The following is a 19,084-nucleotide window of genomic DNA, read 5'->3' on the forward strand; positions in this document are numbered from 1 at the left end:
AATGTTTCCTGCCTAGACAAACCACCCTACTACAACACCTAACCAAAGCGTTGTTTTTACTTGTATATAGTCTCTCTTTCATATTTCCACCCATACTCCAAACGGACGAAATCGGACGGAGGTATATATGGGAGCTACATCCGACTCAGAACAAACTATCATTTTCAATAAAGTTCGTTCTTGGGCCAAATATATGAGATATACAAAGTTTAGCCCATCTCGTTTCCTTATGCATGTCACAAACAAATGCCACAGTATGGCCTACGGCATAGCCGAGAGCTCATGAAATTAGACCGAGTTTTTTCTATAGGAAATTTTTAGTATCGCTTTGAAAGAAGTTTTTCAGAGCAAGAAAATTCCCAACCTACCTTTTTAGAAAAAGAAGACACAATTCTCCGCAAAATTTTGACATTTGGTTTGGATGAGATATGATTTTATTAATTCAATTCAAAATCACTCGAATTGCCTCCACTTATCCCTTTATGCATTGCTGTCCAAAAGTTGTATTGTGTACCCAGCTGGTTGCATAGATTTTCCTACACATGTACCAATGTGAACATATCAGAAAGGTACATGTTTTGTGTATACATCTCATGTGCAAATTTTATTTAATATTATTCTCCATACACACACACTGACGCACACACTGCCACATACAGGCACACCAATAATCAAAGGAAACCACACACATACAGGCACACTTGTACATTGCAAGAGGTCAATGGCATTCATTTGTAATTACAAACAGGACTTGGATGTTGTATGTGCTTGACTAATTATTGGAAGACATTTAAGTAGTAACTGGCAAAATTATCTTGGAATAATTTTGTACATCATTATACCATTTCAAAACGGTATACGGTTCTATGATTGGAAAGGGGAACCTCAAGCTAGAATGGAATAGAGAGGAGAGTAGAGTGTGGGGAGGAGATGAATTTTAATGTGATACAAAGAAAACAATATAAAATCAAAAGGAGTCCTGTTGTTATTGAGAAAAGTGTGGGGGGGACTGATTGTTTGATGATGTAGATTACATATTTTCCTTATTAGCTTTGCATATAACTATTGTCAACTACATACACGATATATCGTTGGAATAGCTGTAAATGCTTTAATAGTATATTCCATAAACATTTTCAATAGCAAGTCTTTAAAGACAATTCAAGACAAACTAAATGTTGGGGCATAAAATTTTTTAAAAGTTATGTTTCATCAAGAAATTCAACTACCAACCAGAAAGGAAAAGTCAAAAGTCGGTCGGAGCTATGAAACCCTATACCACTATTCATAATTAGTAGACCTCCCGTTCCAAACCAATTTTGAAGTAGATCATACCACCATATTTGAAGTAGATCATACCACCTACCAACATTTGGCTTTAGAGCAGTTTTAGTTTGGTTTCAGAGGGAAGTAATATATGGGAGGCATATCCAATTCAGAATCGATTTTCACTAAATTTGACATTTTAATCTTTTATACCAAATAACATTGCTTTAGAGTGCCTTATATCACTTCGAGAAGGATTATTTTAAAAATATATATCGGAGCTGAATTCTACCAAATGTAAACGTACGTCCCGAAATTTCACTCCATTTGGGCCGATATTAGCCATTATTTGTAAAATAAACCTGAAATCGGATTAAGGATATTTATTGGAGCTCTTTACAAATCTTAGCCGTTCAAGATAAAATTTGGCAATGGTATTTCCGAGCTCTATAGGATATCTGGTACCAAATATTATTGTTGTCGAATGCATATTACGAATGTGAGGGACCTAAACACCAAATCGGATGAAACATATATTAGGGAGCTATAGCTATATCTGAATCAATTTTCTCCAAATTTGATGTACTTGCTTCTAATCCGAATTCGGTCGGATGTACCAAAACCCAGGACTTTTGGACAGATGTTGGCCATTTGGTGCACAATTAACCCGAAATCGGTTGAAGATATATGGGAGCTATATCCAAATCTGAACCTATCTTGATAAAATTTGGTAGAGGCATTTCCGAGCTCTATGAGATATCGGGCACCAAATATCATTGCTGTCGAATTTATATTACGAATGTGAGGGACTTAAACACCAAATCGGATGAAACATATATGTGGGATATCTCACCAAATCTGATGTTCTTGCTTATAGACTGAATACGATCGGATGTGTCAAAATTCAGGTCATTTGAACTGATATTGGCCATATGGTGCACAACTAACCCGAAGTCGGTTGAAAATATGCATGGGAGCTATATACAAATCTGATCCGATAATCACCAATTTCAATATTGGGCCAAAAAAATATTGTTTGCGAAATTTCATTCCAATCGGATAATAAATCCGACCTGCATTTTGTTAACAAAAATACATGGACGGACGGACGGACAGACGGACTGACATGCATAAATTGACCCAGAAAGTGATTCTATGAATATCCTCAAAAGTAACTATGGGTCTATCTCGCTCTCTTCTCCATATTACAAACAAATGCACCAGAACATAATACCTTTACCACTATGTTGTAAAAGTTTGTAGTTTTAATTTTTTATTACAATTAAGTTATTTTCAAATCTAGCCGCTTTTTGAAAATACTAATCAATTATCTCCTCCTTTTTTTTCAGATATCATCAACGGATAATCTATCGTTACGCATCTGTCATGCCTGCATCAGTTACTTAAATTCCTGGCAATCATTCAAAAATCGTTGTTTATCAGCACAAAATAAACAACGTTCCTGGCTAGATGGATCATCGTCACCGCAAAAAACAAAATCCAACGCTGAACAACAATCACAACACACAACAACAGCAATATCAGATAATCACAGTGAAGATCAGCAGCAAAAAGATGAACAATCACTGGCCTCCTCCATATTGGAGGGAATATCAACATTGAAAAAACGCAAATCATTAACAGTCTATGTGAGTCAAAAACACCAACAAATGGTGTCACAAAAAGATCCAACTTCTCAAGCTAAGCATTCGCTACAAGCTCAATCACCATTACCGCTATTAACCACTACGTCCCCAAAAATCAAACATCCAGATCATCCAGCAGAGGTTGCTGCTGCTACTATTACCGCTACAGCAGCAACAGCGGCCGCTGCTACAATTAAGCCATTGCTAACAAAACGTCGTTACACTAGGCACAAACATTCTTCTCAGCGAAAAGTTGATACGACAAATTTGCATCGTTCCCAATTCGCGCAGAAACAAATGCATTCCACTACTACTACTACTACTAGTCCTTTAGTGGCTTCGTCGCATTGTAGCAGCGGCGGTAGTAGTAAAATGAAGCAAACCAAATATGGCAGCAAAAAGCATGGACGGCAACAACAGCAGCAGCAGCAACAGTCCTTTGTAATGCCGGCAGCACCACCCTCTTCGTCATTGTCAATACCTACTGCTGTTGCCACGGCCGTCACTGCCACCGTCACTTCATGCTCGGCATCCAATATATCGGCTACTTCTGCTACTTGTTCCAGTACAAGCCCACTCGCTTCTATCGCTAGTGACGTTACATCCATAACGTCCACTGTTGGTCTTGGTTTGGATGTTGATTGTTTGATTGCTGGGGGGACATCGGCGGCAACATCGTCGTCAGCATCGGCATCTGCTGCTTGTTCAAGCGCTGTCCAACAATTACGTTTGTTTAGACGATACTCCTATAATGTAAAAGTATCGTACATAGGGTATCATGGCGTACAAAAACCAAAAACAAAAAAACATAATTTTAATTATTATTTTATTATGTTTCCATTTTCTGAAATCTAGCAATGCAATGTACTGAAATTTTACAAAAACGTCAAAAATCAACTTTGGCTATATGTTTGGATGGATGTAGCGTTTGGTATTATTTTACCAAAAGACGAAGAAATTCAAAATTAATAATTGTTTTCCCAAAATTGAAATATCGTTGCTTAGTTTTGCTTTAAAGCACATTTTCCATTTGAGAGATATCTTGAAATTGCATTTTTCAAAAATCCCCATGGAGTGGAGTGTAGAAATTTCTATACATCCATTATTGAAATGTGATTTTCCGAGGTCGTGTAACAATTATAAATTTATAGATTTGATCCGTTCCGTTTTTTACATTACTGCTTAGATTGCAACAACAACATAAACATAGGTTTTAAGGTTTCGGAAAGAGACACTAATCCTCATCAGTTGCCTTGTTTTTTGTCTGGGGTATTCTCCCCAGGAGTTAAAAAAAAAAAACTTTTTTTACCCAAGTGACGCTGTCCACTAATAAACAAACGTTGTTTTTATAAAAACAACAATAAAGGGATTGAGCCTGACCATTTTGCAATAACAAAATACTATGGTATCCCGAACAAACTAGCCAACACTGTTCTAGCATCTAGTAAAGTATTTCTCTTCAATCATTGGATATTCAAAGCCTATGCCACACAATAACGGCGAGACCTTTTCCATTTTGGTCATTTTTTTAATGTGAAAATACTTCAAATATTATTGAGAACGAAATTAAAATGCCTGGGTCTTATGCGTTCTTTGTTAAAATGTGGAAGTCAATCTAATTTGTTAATTTATAATTAATGGCTATTTACCGTCTTCCTCACTACACTTTACAATGCATACGTAGTTCTGGGAGATGATACCTTTCTGCGCCACTATAGAACTGAAACGCCAAACATATAATATTTTCTTTGAGTGTGATGCCCTTACATTCTTAATGTCTCCATAAAATGTGTAAAAATCCAAAGAGAGAATTGTCCGGCCATAGTGGTCCAGAGATCCTGTATGTTCCCTGGCATTTAAAGACTTCTTCAGTACAGAGAATACCATTTAAAGCATTTGGGAGAAGGGCTCGGTGAATAGAGACATTCACAATGAGAGTATTGTCGATATTTTCCTTGGCATTTATAGATTTCTTAAAGCGCTTTTGAGATGTTCTAGTCCGACAGTTAGGAGGATTGCATTTAAAGCTTTTGGGATCAGAATTTGGTGAATACAGACATTCACATCACTCTTTGCAAATTATATCCAAGCTATTACTTGCCTTTGTTTGGGGATGCGTAGCAACGCATGAGTCGGTACCTGCTAAACTTCGAGACCATTGGCCTCTTGAGTTGATCCTAGGAAGAAGAATTAGTGATAGGATGGAGGGAAGAAATATAAGTAAAAATAAAGGTTGTTAGGGGTATTTTAGCGCGTTGGTCTGCCTAACCAGGAGATGCTTTTAGCAAGCCTTTAAATGATAAAAGGCATAAGGCAAATTATATCCGAGTTATTACTTGGTTTGGTTTAAGGATGCGCAGCTAGGCAGGAGTCGGTACCACCTGCTACACTTCGAGACCATTAGTCCCTTGTCTTGATCCTAGGAAGAATAATTAGTGATAGGGTAGAGGGAAGATATAGAAATAAAATAAAGGTTCTGAGAGGTTTTTTTTTTAACGGGTTGGTCTGCCAAACCACGAGATGCTTTTAGCTAACCTATAAATATAAAGGCACCTAAGAAGAATCTTAGCATTTCTATCGCCCATCTCTGGTTTGATAAATTGTGACATCTGCAGTAGAGTAGGTGTTCAATCTTCTCTACCAATGGTCAATGTCAATGTTAGCCAATGTTATCCTATTTTGAGGATAGATAATTAATAAGGCAGTTGTCACTCAGTATGCGTACCGCTACTCTTATGTCTGACCTACTCATTGATGGAAGTGAACAGTTTATTCTACTCGATATTGCTGTCCAAATGGTCTGCACCCGGTTTCCTCAGTGCCATCTCCTACCATCATCATCGGTGAAGGGCGACGAACAGACGATATAAAAGATTATCGTTGGTTTGAACGTCTCATCAATGTTGTAGCAATGTGGAACCCAACAAAGCTCAATGAAGTCAACACAAAATTATCCCTTCCCTTTAGCCTTCTTCGACTCCGGAAGTTCTTATTTTTGGATATTTTGATTAGATTATTGTCTTTTCTGAAGTCATTATCGATGGGATATTTTTTTGGGGGGATTCTGCATTGTAACATGTCGATTTACATGAAATTCTTTGCAAACTTCTTCACTACAAAAGTAAACTGATAAGAATGTGTCCGACTAGCTTACGACAAAAGTAAACTGATAAGAGTGGGTCCAATCGTTTACTGATCTTTGTCGCAGGACGCCTTTTGCTAATTGAAGAATAAGTCTTGATTCCGCCTCAAATAAGGAGGAAAGAAAAGTTTTTTTGATGAACAGTATAGAGCATATAATCGTTTCAGAGAATTCTTCCCCATATTACCGCCTTAGCCTACTTGTTGTGGCCTGTTCACTTAATGTTTAAGGTCAAATTTCGTTAGGGAGATTAGGGTTAATGTCCACAAAAGAGTGGTATTTCTTGTCTTACTAGTAACAGTTTTTTTCCAATTCCGTGATCTTAACGATTCGTAATCGATTTCTAATCTCAACAGAAGTGTTTTCACCGATCATGATTATACTTTTTCAAACAAAAGTCCACAAGGCCGTGTTTTAGACGCAATCCGGACCCATTATTTTTAAAGCCCTTGGTCTAGGATAATACAACTCTTAGTCTAACACCAAAGCTAGTCAGATTCCTATATTCGCATAGAATCCTATTGCGAGATTTAGAACAGGCACTAATGACTTGGTGGTACAAAAACTGATCGCTGCATTACCGATGTAGCTAAGCAAGTGGAATAATTCTCTAAGTTGTCACTCTTGAAAACGTTAAAGTAACATTTTGCATTGGCAGATGATAATATCAGACCCAATATCAACAAAGTAAACACGTTCATTGGTTTGCAAGTTTTGTTCTCGAAAGCCGAATATACGATTGGATCATATTTTATTCATACTATCCTATCCTACTATCACACCTTAATATTTATAGAATATCGGTGGTATAAAAGTGTCATTATAAAAACGATCGCTTTTATCACAAAATTCCGACCTCATTGATATTAATTATTTCCCCAACCCTTTTTGATAATTGGTAAATTGGTTGCTGGCCTCTGAAAATCATATTTAACAAATTATTCTCCTTTTGTAAAATGTGCTTCGAAAAACTTTGCATACTTTTTGGCGCTGAATTATAGAAATCCTCGCGTAAATAAACCGGATACTATTTCATAAATATTTTAAACAAAATCAATGATTTTAACTCAAAAATTTGCTTTAATATTGAAATATGTTTTTCTTGTCTATCGTTTCAGCCTCTACCTGCGGTACAAATCAAGGATGAACCAATGGATGCAGAAGATGATTACAATAATGCAAAACATAACGATGAATCCGATGAGATGGTTGATCCAACCATGTTTTTAGAGCGTACAGCCGACGAAGGTGAAGAACCCATTATGGTATGAAAATAAAGAGCAAAAGCTAAAACCGATTGCATAGTTCCAATTTAATAATATCCTCTCTTTGAACAGGATTCTTCATCGGCCTATGATTATGATAATATAAGACCACCTGTTGATATTGCACCTTTACCAGCTGGCACTGTTATTCGCATGAGTACCAAAGAAGCCGCCTGTCGTGCTTGCAATTTGAAATTCTCCACCCGGGCTAATGCCAGAAGGCATGAGAAGAACTTACATCCACATTTGTTTGATACTCTGGAAGAGAATGACACCACACTGAATAAGCAAACGGCAGCATTAAATGCCTCATTGGAACTGCAAAGGGCCGTGGCTGCGGCTGTCGCGGCTGATGCATGTAAATTGACAAGTAGTGGTGTTATAACACAACAAAAATACCGCCACGAGGTGGTTACCGCTTTCAATAATTCCTGCGAGGTTGGCTATGATTATGACAATCCAGAAAAATATCAGCATTTGTTGACAGATGAAAAGATTGTTTTTCTGCAACAAAATGATGAATTTATACGCCAATATCATGCAATGACTTGTCGTTGCTGCAATCGCTTCTACACCACCTACAAAAACTTTATGGCTCACATGCGTAAAAAGTACCTTACATTGCCACGGAACTGTTGCTTCAACTGCCTGAAATTGAACGATTCCAAGGCATTGTTTATATCGCATTTAAAGAAGCGCAATTGCATAAATCTGCACAGGGTTCTGCACAGCCTCATGTCGAAGAATGCCAATTTTGCAGCGGCCGTTAGTGCCACAGTTGCAGCGGCCCCGGAAAAATTGCGAGCCAAAGAATTGCTGGTGAACAAAATGTACGAGTGTCGTTTGTGCCCGAAAACATTCCGTTTGAAGTTGGAATTTCGTACTCATGTCTATGATGAACATGCCGATGCCCAGCGTAAAGATATCAACACCACACAGTGTAGTTTTTGTGGCATTGATATTGAAGATCCGGCCGAACGTAAACGTCATTATAATAATATGGATTGTATTGTTACGTTACGCTGCGTTACATGCGATACTAAACATGAAACGCAACAGAAATTTATGGAACATGTTCAGGATAAGCATATGACAAACTTTGGCGAATCAACACCATTTGGTTTGGGCAATGCGGACAACTCACCGGGGAAATCATCGAATGTGGGAGGAGTTGGTGGTAAGTTTTGGGTGTTAATTCGTTAATAGGAGGTTGTTAATAGAAGGTTTTTTTTATACCCTACACCTTTACACCCTAGTGGGTATTATGTCTTTATGCATTTGTTTGTATCAAGGAGAAGAAAGCGAGATAGTCCCATACTTACTTTTGGGGATCTTCATAGAATCGATTTATACATGTCAGTCCGTCTGTTCATCCGTCCGTCCCAGTATTTTTGTAAACAAAATACACGTCGCATTTATTATCCGATTGAGATGAAATTTTCCAAACAATTTTTGTTTGGCCCAAGAAGGAGCCCTATTGAAATAGGTGATAATCGGATCAGATTTAGCTATAGCTTCCATGTATCTTCAACCTATTTCGGGTTAATTGGGCGCCACATGGCCAATATACGTCTAAATGACCTGCATTTTGGTACATCTCACCGAATTCAGTCAACATCAAATTTGGAGAAAATCGTTTCAGATATAGCTATAGTTCCCATATATATGTTTTATCCGATTTGGGGTTTAAAGTCCCTCACAAGCGTAATATGCATTCCACTACAATGATCTTTGGTACCAAATATCGTATAGAGCTCGGAAATACCTCTGTCAAATTTTATCGAGATCGCCTAAGATTTGGATATAGCTACCATATATATCCTTAATCCGATTTCAGGTTAATTGTGCACCAAGCGGCCAATATAAGTCCAAATGACCTGCATTTTGGTACATCCCACCGAATTCAGTATAGAAGCAAGTACTTCAAATATGGTGTAAATCGGTTCAGATATAGCTATAGTTCCCATATATATGTTTTATCCGATTTGGGGTTTAAAGTCCCTCACAAGCGTAATATGCATTCCACTACAATGATCTTTGGTACCAAATATCGTATAGAGCTCGGAAATACCTCTGTCAAATTTTATCGAGATCGCCTAAGATTTGGATATAGCTACCATATATATCCTTAATCCGATTTCAGGTTAATTGTGCAAATAATGGCTAATATCAGCCCAAATGGAGTGCTCCGATATATATATATATATAGATTTTATTAAAAAAAAAAAAAAAAAAAAAATATATATATATATATATATATATATATATATATATATAAATATATATATATATATATATATATATATATATATATATATATATATATATATATTTTTTTTTTTTTTTTTTTTTTAATAAAATCTTTCTCGAAATGATATCATACACTCTATACCAATGTTGTTTGGAATAAGAGATTAAAATGTCTCCGTCAAATTTAGTGAAAATCGATTCAAAACTGGATATGCCTCCCATATATTAGCTCCCTCTGAAAGCAAACTATAACTGCTCTAAAGCAAATGTTGAAAGGTGGTATGATCTCCTTCAAATAAATTCTTTTCTTACGGGAGTGGTGTAGGGCATCATATATTCGGCCCGCCCGACTTTCGATTTTCCTCACTGGTTTAAATATAGATTTATTTGGCAATTGATCAAAATCGTTAAAGGTACATTCAATGCTAGTAATGTTCAATGTTAGTAATGTTTCAACAGGTCTGATAGTTCACATTTAGGTGCGGATCATTTGATATTTACATTGCACTTAAACTTCATTCTAATTTTAATTTTATTCCATTTTCTTTCAGGTGCCTCATCCACCGATGAATCCCGTAACAGTTTTAATGTAAATCTTGTAAATACAAGCCAACCGAGAGCTCAATATTTTTCACGTATGCCCCAGGCATGTCCGATATGTGGTCAACAATACAATAACTATAATAATGTGTTGCGGCACATGGAATCCAAACATCCTGATCAATTGCCACAAACATATAAGTGTGTTAAATGTGGTCAAGGTTATCCAAGATTATCGAATCTTCGTGAACATATGGTTAGTGCTCATGGTGCGGACAAGGCACGTCACACAGGATTTGAGTATATTGTCAATGCGGATGCTGTCAAAGCTGCAACCGATGGCGGATCATCAACGGGAGGCAATTCCCATAGCCAATATACCGGACGTTATGATTATGTTATGAAGGATTTGATGTCTATAACAAATGGTGGGACACTGGGTAAGGGTGGGCTTGATTTTTTTCTTTTATTTTCAATTTTTGTTTGGTATAAGGTTTGAGTTTCAATTATTAAAAATCTCATATTAAAACATATTTTTTGTTTCTTACATTTTGCAGCTGATGACGATGGCGAATTTGAAAATTCCTCAAAGAAAATGCGTTTCGATGGCCCCGGTTCAAATGGCGGAACACCAACTAATGCCAGTCCCCGTGAATGCCCCATTTGCAATGCGGTATTTGCCAATAACATTGGTCTCTCGAATCATATGCGTTCGCATCAGAGTGCAGCCAATAATAGCTTCAGCTCAAACTCCAAATCATTGGGTGGTGGTAATAGTTTAATGCACACAACATTATCATCAGGAGGAACCCAGGCCATTTTAAAGAAATCCCTTGAACAGGCGGCCGATCGTCGATTCCGTAGAATGCGTTGTCGCATTTGTCAGCGTCGTTTCTCCTCAAAGAAATCCTATCGTTATCATATGTTAAATGATCATCAGATACGTAATGTGCAGTTTATCAAGTGTAAGCTGTGCGATGCTGAATTTGCCTATGAAAAGGGTCTCAAGGTGCACATGTTTAAGATCCACAATACTTTGTTGAAAGACGACATGATTATCAAACAATATGAATGTGAAATATGCTCAATTGTATATCGTACCGATGTTGAGTTGCAACATCATTTGGCCAATGTTCACAAGAAACAGGGCGGTGCGGAACGTACAATGTCAAATGATGGTGATGATTATAACATGGATGAATCGGTTGGTGGAACTGGTGGTGGTGGTGGTGCAGATGCTACGGCCGCGGATTTGTCGGGTATATCTACACCTGTTAGTGTTTCAGGAGGAGCGGGCGGCGGTGGAGGTGATGGAAGTTCTGGTCCCCTGTATTGGTATCAGTGTAAATATTGCCCCTCCAATTTCAACACTAATAAGAAATTGGCCATACACATTAATTCCCACGATGAATTCGATTCCAATGACTATTCCTGCAAGGATTGTGGCAATGTATATAGCGGACGCAAAAGTCTTTGGGTAGGTGTCTTGGTTTCTTTTTTTTTTGTTTTGGATATGATATTTAATTGCTGTCTGTATTTTTTTAGGTACATCGTTACAAGAAACATCCCCAAATTCCCGAACCATCCGAATGTGTTTTGTGTAAAAAAGTATTCTTCGACAGTCAAATGTTGGATCATCACATACCGACATGTAATCGCAAGCCCATTACTTCGGCCAACAATGAAACAGGTGGCGCTGGAACACAATCTTCTGCTGCTGCCATATACAAACACAAAACTGGCGATGATGACGAAGACGATGATGACCATTCCCGTGATGCTCACGACACTGATGCGATTTCCACAAATTTACAAGCCACCGCTGGCAGTATGAAAATCAAACTACCAGAGGTTGCATGTACAATCTGTGGTGCCCGTTTCACCGATCAAGAACTCTTTGTCAAGCACATTCAGATGCATGAACAAGAACTCTATACAGATAATCCGCTTGCGGCCATGTTCGATACAGGTCCAGCCGATCCCAATCAATTCTATATGGATCGTGTTAACGATAATGGCGAGTATGCGTGTGATTTGTGTTCAAAGACCTTTACACAAATGACAGCATTTAAAGTACATAGGAAATGGCATTTCAGAGGTGATAACAAACAGGTGAGCTTTTGGACTTGTGCAGTGAGGCTTTGAAGGCTTTGAAACAAAAACGAAAACCATAGTGAAAGTGCAACGCGTAAGAGAAATGTCCTTTAAATGCAAAAAAATGTTTGGAATGCAACAGTTTTGGATTAAAATTGTTCAAAATTATCGATTTGCCGCCGTGCCTCTTTTTTGAGGCTGGCATAAAGCGAAATTCAAAAAAAAAGAACACACAAATTTTATTGGTTAAAGTTGGATTTAGTTTGTCACGTTTAATAATATTTGTTTGGCCCAAGAACGAACCCTATTGAAATTGGTGAGAATCGATACAAATTTAGATATAGCTCCCACATATATATATTCAACTGATTTCGGGTTAATTGTTCACCAAATGGCCAATTTCTGTCCAAAAGTCCTGAATTTTGGTACATCCGACCGAATTCAGCCTACAAGCAAGTACATCAAATTTGAAGGGAATTGGTTCCCATATATTTATTTCATCCGATTTGGTGTTAAAGTCTCTCACATTCGTAATATGCATTCGAAAACAATGTTGTTTGGTACCAGATATCTTGTAGAGCTTGGAAATACCTCTGCCAGATTTTGTCAAGATCGGTTCAGATTTAAATATATAGCTCCCATATATATCTTCAACCGATTTCGGGTTAATTGTGCACCAAATGGCCAATACCTGTTCAAAAGTCCTGGGTTTGGTACATCCGACCTAATTCATCGCCAAATTTATCGAGATTGGTTAAGATTTGGATATAGCTCCCATATATATCCTTAATCCGATTTCTGGTTTATTGGACAAGTAATGGCAAATTTAGTGAACACATCGATTCAGAATTGGATATGCCTGGATATTAGTTCCCTCTAAAACTAAACTGTAACTGCTTTAAAGCCAAAGCTAAAGGTGATATCACCAACTTCAAATAAACTTTTTTCATACGGGAGCTCTACTAAATATGCGTAGTGGTGTAGGGTGTTGTATAGTCAGCCCCGCCCGACTTTTGAGTTTTTCTTACTGGTTTTATATTAACACCCGATTACATGGTGGAATAATCATTAGTTTAGGAGCCGAAAAGAAAAATCTTTAGGAAGTTAAAAAGATTCCAGGGTTTAAATGCTTCTAGTAAAACAGCGCAATGAAGTTCTCAATAAAAACTGCCTTCATGCTAAGATATTTACTTTCAGAACTCCATCTAAATGTTAAAATTAAATCCAACTTTTTCCCGTCTCCTAAAATTTTTCAAAAATAATGTCAAAAATTTCAAAATTAATTTGTAAATGATAAGATTAACCATTGTTTTTGTTATCTTTCATTCGTCTAAATTGTGCTTCCGAAACAATCAATGCAAGCAAAATTCTGCGCATCAACAAATGGACATTTTCTAACAAAACAAAGTATACTTTTCTGGATAAGTGTTTTGCCTCCACACCAGTCACAAAAATTATGAAATCTTCGATGCAACACAAAAAGGGTTGCACCCATTTCAAAAAGGATTTGTTTTCATATATTAGTTTTCTTTTTCTCTCTCTCTCTTCCATCTCTGTTTTCATTTCGAACACACACCCACAGAACGATGCCGATCATCTATCAGCGAATCAAGTCCACAACAACAACAACAACAACAGCCTGCCACACAGCAAATCCCAACAACAGAACCAATTGAAATCGAACAGCCATCCACATCTACTGGGATTACAAGCGGTGGGTTTGGTGCCCCGTCATTCGATCAATTCTTCGGCGCCGCATGCCCTGAACCGATCCCAGAAACGCAAACGAGAACTTAAATGCCAATACTGTCCGTCCACCTTCATAAGCAATAATAATTTACGTCGCCATCTCTTCGAACTGCACAAAAACGAAATTGGCAACTTACCCGAACCACCGAGAATCGAATGTGATCCACCGAATATGTGTCGTAAATGTAATGTTAAATTTGAATCGAAAGCCGAATGGATTGAACACAAGGTTGGAGAAGCGAGGGTAATGAAACCATTCGGACCATTCCAATGGGGTTGTGATCTATGTGGTGCCTATGTGTCACGCAAAGAGAAACTTATCAATCATTTGCATAATCACATGAAAGAACAGGTGATAGTTCCAGTAGAATATAATGAGTCCGGACAGCAGAAGCCACAGCAACACAACAACGATAATTCCGAGGAACAACAGAATAAAGAATCCGCCCAAGAAATACATGAATTTAAGAAAATTAAATTACCTGGTCTGCAACAGAAACCTATGGCTCAAATGGAGGATGACTCTCGGGACAGTGCCAAGGACCAATACGACAACGATGAAGATGGTGATGGTGACAGTGAGCAGCAACATGAGTCAAACAATAATAGTACACGACAAAATCAACAACACCAGAGCTATGGAGATGATGATGACGACGACGAAGAGGAAGAGGAAGAAGAGTTGGAAGAAGAAATATTGGAAGGAGAATTTGATGATTTAGCTGTGGGAGCCCAGCAGACTGTGGGTGGCGAAGAAGATGAAGAAGTCGATTTGGGCGAAGACGAGGAAGATGATGATGACGAGGATGATGATGAAGAAGACGACGATGATGATGATGAGGATGATGATGATGTGGACGATGAAGAAGTGGATGAGGACGACCATGCAGCGCTAAGACAAAAGTCTGCCCCTCCCCCAGCCGCCCAACTGTCATCACAACAGCCAAAACCACAATCACGGCCCAATGCAAACTATTCCGAGGTTGATGAAGATGATGATGACGACGACGATGAGGATGACGATGACAACGACAGCGATGAGTTTGATGATGACGATGATGCCTCATCAACGGAAAACCGTAAACCCAACAATGTTGTGGCCAATGCCGTTGTTAAATCCCGCTTCTCCTGTGATCTCTGCCAAGTGTATTTCGACACCCAGCTCGAACTGCAGAAACATGTAAAAATGCATTTCCTCAATGGACCCGGTTCGGTGACATTGACCGGCATTAAGACCTCCAAATCATCCTCATCCTCGAACAAGAGTCGCAGCAGTAGTAGTGATGTTTTGGCCGTCTCCTCATCATAGAGCATACGAGTCGTCGTACAACAAAAATATTTAAGTAAATTTAGAATATATTTAGAATTATTAACTTGTTAATGTGTGCCACAAAGCAAAATGGAAAATGGAAAGAAATGGGAATTCCAATTCCATCTGTCAAATAAAATTCCACAAATTTTGCAACATGAATTCCTATGGAATTTTCAGAAAATTCCAAATGAAAATTGGAAACAGAAAAAAAAATTAATTGAATTTCGCCAATAAAAGAAATACTCTGAAACGTTTTGATTAAAGAAATTAAATACTTTTAATTTAAGATGTAGAATTGTGTTGTCGCCCGGCAGCACAACAGAGTTACAACATTGTCGAGCCACTGAAACTTCAATTACAAGTGAAAATATTTAGATATTAAATACATTTAAAATTTATGCAAGTGTATTGTTCTTTTGTAAATTACCTCTGACCGTTTTATATTTATTTACATGAATTGCCATAGTTGTTTTATGTTGACAAAATTATTATTTTTTTGTGTGTGTTTGTTTTACTATTATTTGTTAAGTTTTACACTAAAACGCCACTTCTTCCCTTCAACTTTGTGTAATGTTTAACTGTACAAAAATAATATTTTACTTTTCGCTTAAGAATGTTTAACATGAAAATGTTTCGTCTTTCTTAACCCACATCCATAAAATGTATGTTTTTTTTCTATGTTTATATTTATTTTATTTACTATACATTTTGAATTTCCATAAATTTTAATACAATGTAGTTATATAATGTAGTCATTAACACAACAACACTTGAATTTTTACTTCAATTTTTTTTGTATTACCCCCTATTGGGGGTCATTTCGAATGAAGTCCGAATCAAAATTGAAAATTCAGGATTTGATTTATTATTGGTTCCCCCCAATTCAACTAAATTCTTCAATCATGCTTTGTCTTTAATTCAAAAGAACAAATTCAAGTTGGTCGTCTTTCAAAATTTGCCATATAGTATGGATTTTTGTTTGGAACACTAATAACAACTTCTTCAATTCTGTTGGCGAATCAACGCAAGTAGTCACAACAAAAAATATTTAAACATTCAATTATTTATAACTAATAGAATATAAATAATAAAAAAATACAAATTAGATTATAAGCTATCTCCATACACTAAATTTATAAATTAAAAACAAAACAAAAAAATAAAAACACACGACAATGAACTATGTGAAAAACAAAATGCATCGTTTAAATACTAATTATATAGAAATTTCACAAATAAAAAACAACAGCAAATGCTGTATATGTTAGAAAAATTAAAAAAGCAAGTTGTTTCTTTAATTTCAAAATGAAGGGGTGAACCAAAACGGGGAATAATACTGCGGAGAAAGGGATTACCAGTTGGTTCAAGGAATTTGAAGATATGTAAGATGAAAATTAATTTTTAAATATTTCGGAATTTTTAAAACCTTTACGGCAAAAGTATTCCTATATAATCTCTGATTTCGAAGTTTAATGCGAAAAATGGTTGGTGAATATGATTTAATTTTTGGTATAATAAGCAACCAATCAAGGCATGGGTCCATGTAGGTTAAAGGTCGAGCCATTGTCTGCCGACTTTTCTGTCACTCAATAATTATTAGCTAACAATTACGGTTGGCATATAAACTAGCCCATGCTGCATTAGGAGCCTAATTCTCGAATAAAAAACAATTTAAAAATTCACTCGGATAAAAAAACAATTAAAAAAATTGAAAAATTTGTCTCTTTAGAAGATGACCAGAAGGTCTTCTCATAGAAGACCAGAGGTTTTCTCATAGAAGACCAGAAGGTCTTCTCATAGAAGACAGGAAGGTCTTCGTAAAAAAATCCAGGAAGGGTTCGTATGGTCTTTGAATAGATGGGCAGAAGATCTTCTCACAGAAGACAGGGTGTTTTCTTATAGGAGAATTGAGGAGGTCTTCGTATAGAAGACCAGAAGGTCTTCTCATAGAAGACCAGAAGGTCTTCTCATAGAAGACCAAAAGGTCTTCTCATAGAAGACCAGAAGGTCTTCTCATAAGAGACCCGAAGGTCTTCTCATAAGAGACCCGAAGGTCTAAGCATAGGAGACCCGAAGGTCTTAGCATAGAAGACCGGAAGGTCTTCGGAATATACCCAGGGGGTCTTCGAATAGAATAACAGAATATCTTCTCATAGAAGACACGAAGGTCTTATCACAGGAGAATAAGAGGATTTCTCATAGAGGAGGGGGTCTTCGTATAGAAGACACGAAAGTCTTCTTATAGAGGACCAGGAGGTCTTCGTTTAAAAGACAACGAGATATAGAAGGCCAGAAGGTCTTCGAATAAAAGACGAATAGGTCTTCGAATAGAAGACGAGGAGGTCTTATTCTGGTCTTTGTATAGAAGACCAGGAGGTCTTTATATATGAGACGATGAGGACTTTTCCCCCTAAATGGTTGCTATTCAGAAATGTTTTGTCCGTTTTGTATTTACATTTTTTACCGTTTGGCCCTCCGGCATTTTTTCGAAAGGCATTCGTGTGTACATCCTGGGTACTCAATAGGCACAAATTCTTCCTCCGTCTCGAGAGTGAAAGTGCATCTTTCTTATTTGTAATAAGAAAAGTAAGTTTATTTGAGTTGAGGTGGAAACTATTGAGAACTCTAAACATAGCTTCGAAAAGTGTGGCTAAAATAATCAAAATGCTGAATATCGAAAGAGGACCGTTATATGGAGTCCTTGCAAAATACCTTTTCGTCCACTGGGAACATAAACAAACGCAATGAAATCGATTGAAAAATATGTCCAAAAACCTCAAAAAAGCTTAAATCAGGCGGTTTGTTATATGGGTGCTGGACTTGTGTGACCCATTTTTATACCCGACACCACGCTGTGATGCAGGGTATTATGTCTTTGAACATTTGTCTGTAACACACAGAAGGAAAATAAATACTCCCACAGTTCATTTTGATAGAATCACATTCTGGGCCGATTTATCCATATCAGATTAAAATGAAATCTTCCCCAAATCATTTGTTGGACCAAGGATGAAAATTATTGAAATTGGTGATAATCAGTTCAAGTTTAGATATACCACACATTATTTTGGCACATCTAACAGAATTCAGAATTCGGTTCAGATATAGCAATAGCTCCCATATATATGTTTCATCCGATTTGGTGTTTAGGTCCCTAACATTCTCTATATGGTAACAATGATATTTGATACCAGATATATAAATACCTCTGCCAAATTTTATTGAGATCGGTTCAGATTCGGATATAGCTGACAGGGTGAGATAAAAAAACTGCAACAAAGTCAAACGTCATCATTTTTACATTTATTTTTAAATGTTATTGAATGAAAGCAAAAAATGTCGGAAATAGCATCAAATTTTAGGATAAGTTTAGATTTGTTCGAATTGGTAAACTTTTGGCACGAATTATGGCCTTCAAACGGCCAATGAAACCGTCACACGCTGCCCGAATGTTGCTCTGCGGTATTTCGGCCCATTCCCCGCGAAGCGCTTGCTTGTTTTCCAAAATACTCCAGACACAATAGTCCAACGGATTGGTATCCGGAGATTTTGGGGGCCACTGAGTGAATTGTGAATTGACTGAGTACGATGGTGTTGAGTCCTGTTGGAATGTCCAAGGTCTGCGGCCAAAATGTTTGCGTGCCCAAGGCTTTAATACACCTGCAGAATATTTTCGCGATAATATTCGGTATTTGTGCTAATGCCACGGTCTATTAATACGAGCGGAGAGTGACCATCGCCTGTTATGGCTGCCCACACCATCGTCATGACTGGCGCTTGAGTTCTGGTGGCCAACTGAAGGTGCACATTTTCAGCTGAT

The 19,084-nt window shown here is 37.3% G+C and overlaps 1 protein-coding gene across 1 annotated transcript in view; it reads left to right on the forward strand.

Moving 5' to 3' along the window:
* Positions 1-16,461, forward strand: part of LOC131801001 (zinc finger protein hangover-like) — a 32,524-nt gene extending 16,063 nt beyond the window's left edge. The window contains exons 2-8 of the mRNA XM_059118921.1: positions 2,616-2,915; positions 7,173-7,319; positions 7,392-8,496; positions 10,121-10,549; positions 10,667-11,586; positions 11,655-12,221; positions 13,786-16,461. Coding sequence (XP_058974904.1) covers positions 2,616-2,915; positions 7,173-7,319; positions 7,392-8,496; positions 10,121-10,549; positions 10,667-11,586; positions 11,655-12,221; positions 13,786-15,261 — 4,944 coding nt within the window. The 3' untranslated portion in view covers positions 15,262-16,461. The remainder of the gene's footprint in view (positions 1-2,615; positions 2,916-7,172; positions 7,320-7,391; positions 8,497-10,120; positions 10,550-10,666; positions 11,587-11,654; positions 12,222-13,785) is intronic.
* The last annotated feature ends 2,623 nt before the right edge of the window (positions 16,462-19,084 follow it).

This window comes from Musca domestica, unplaced genomic scaffold, assembly GCF_030504385.1.
Source record: "Musca domestica strain aabys unplaced genomic scaffold, Musca_domestica.polishedcontigs.V.1.1 137, whole genome shotgun sequence".
Taxonomy (NCBI): domain Eukaryota; kingdom Metazoa; phylum Arthropoda; class Insecta; order Diptera; family Muscidae; genus Musca; species Musca domestica.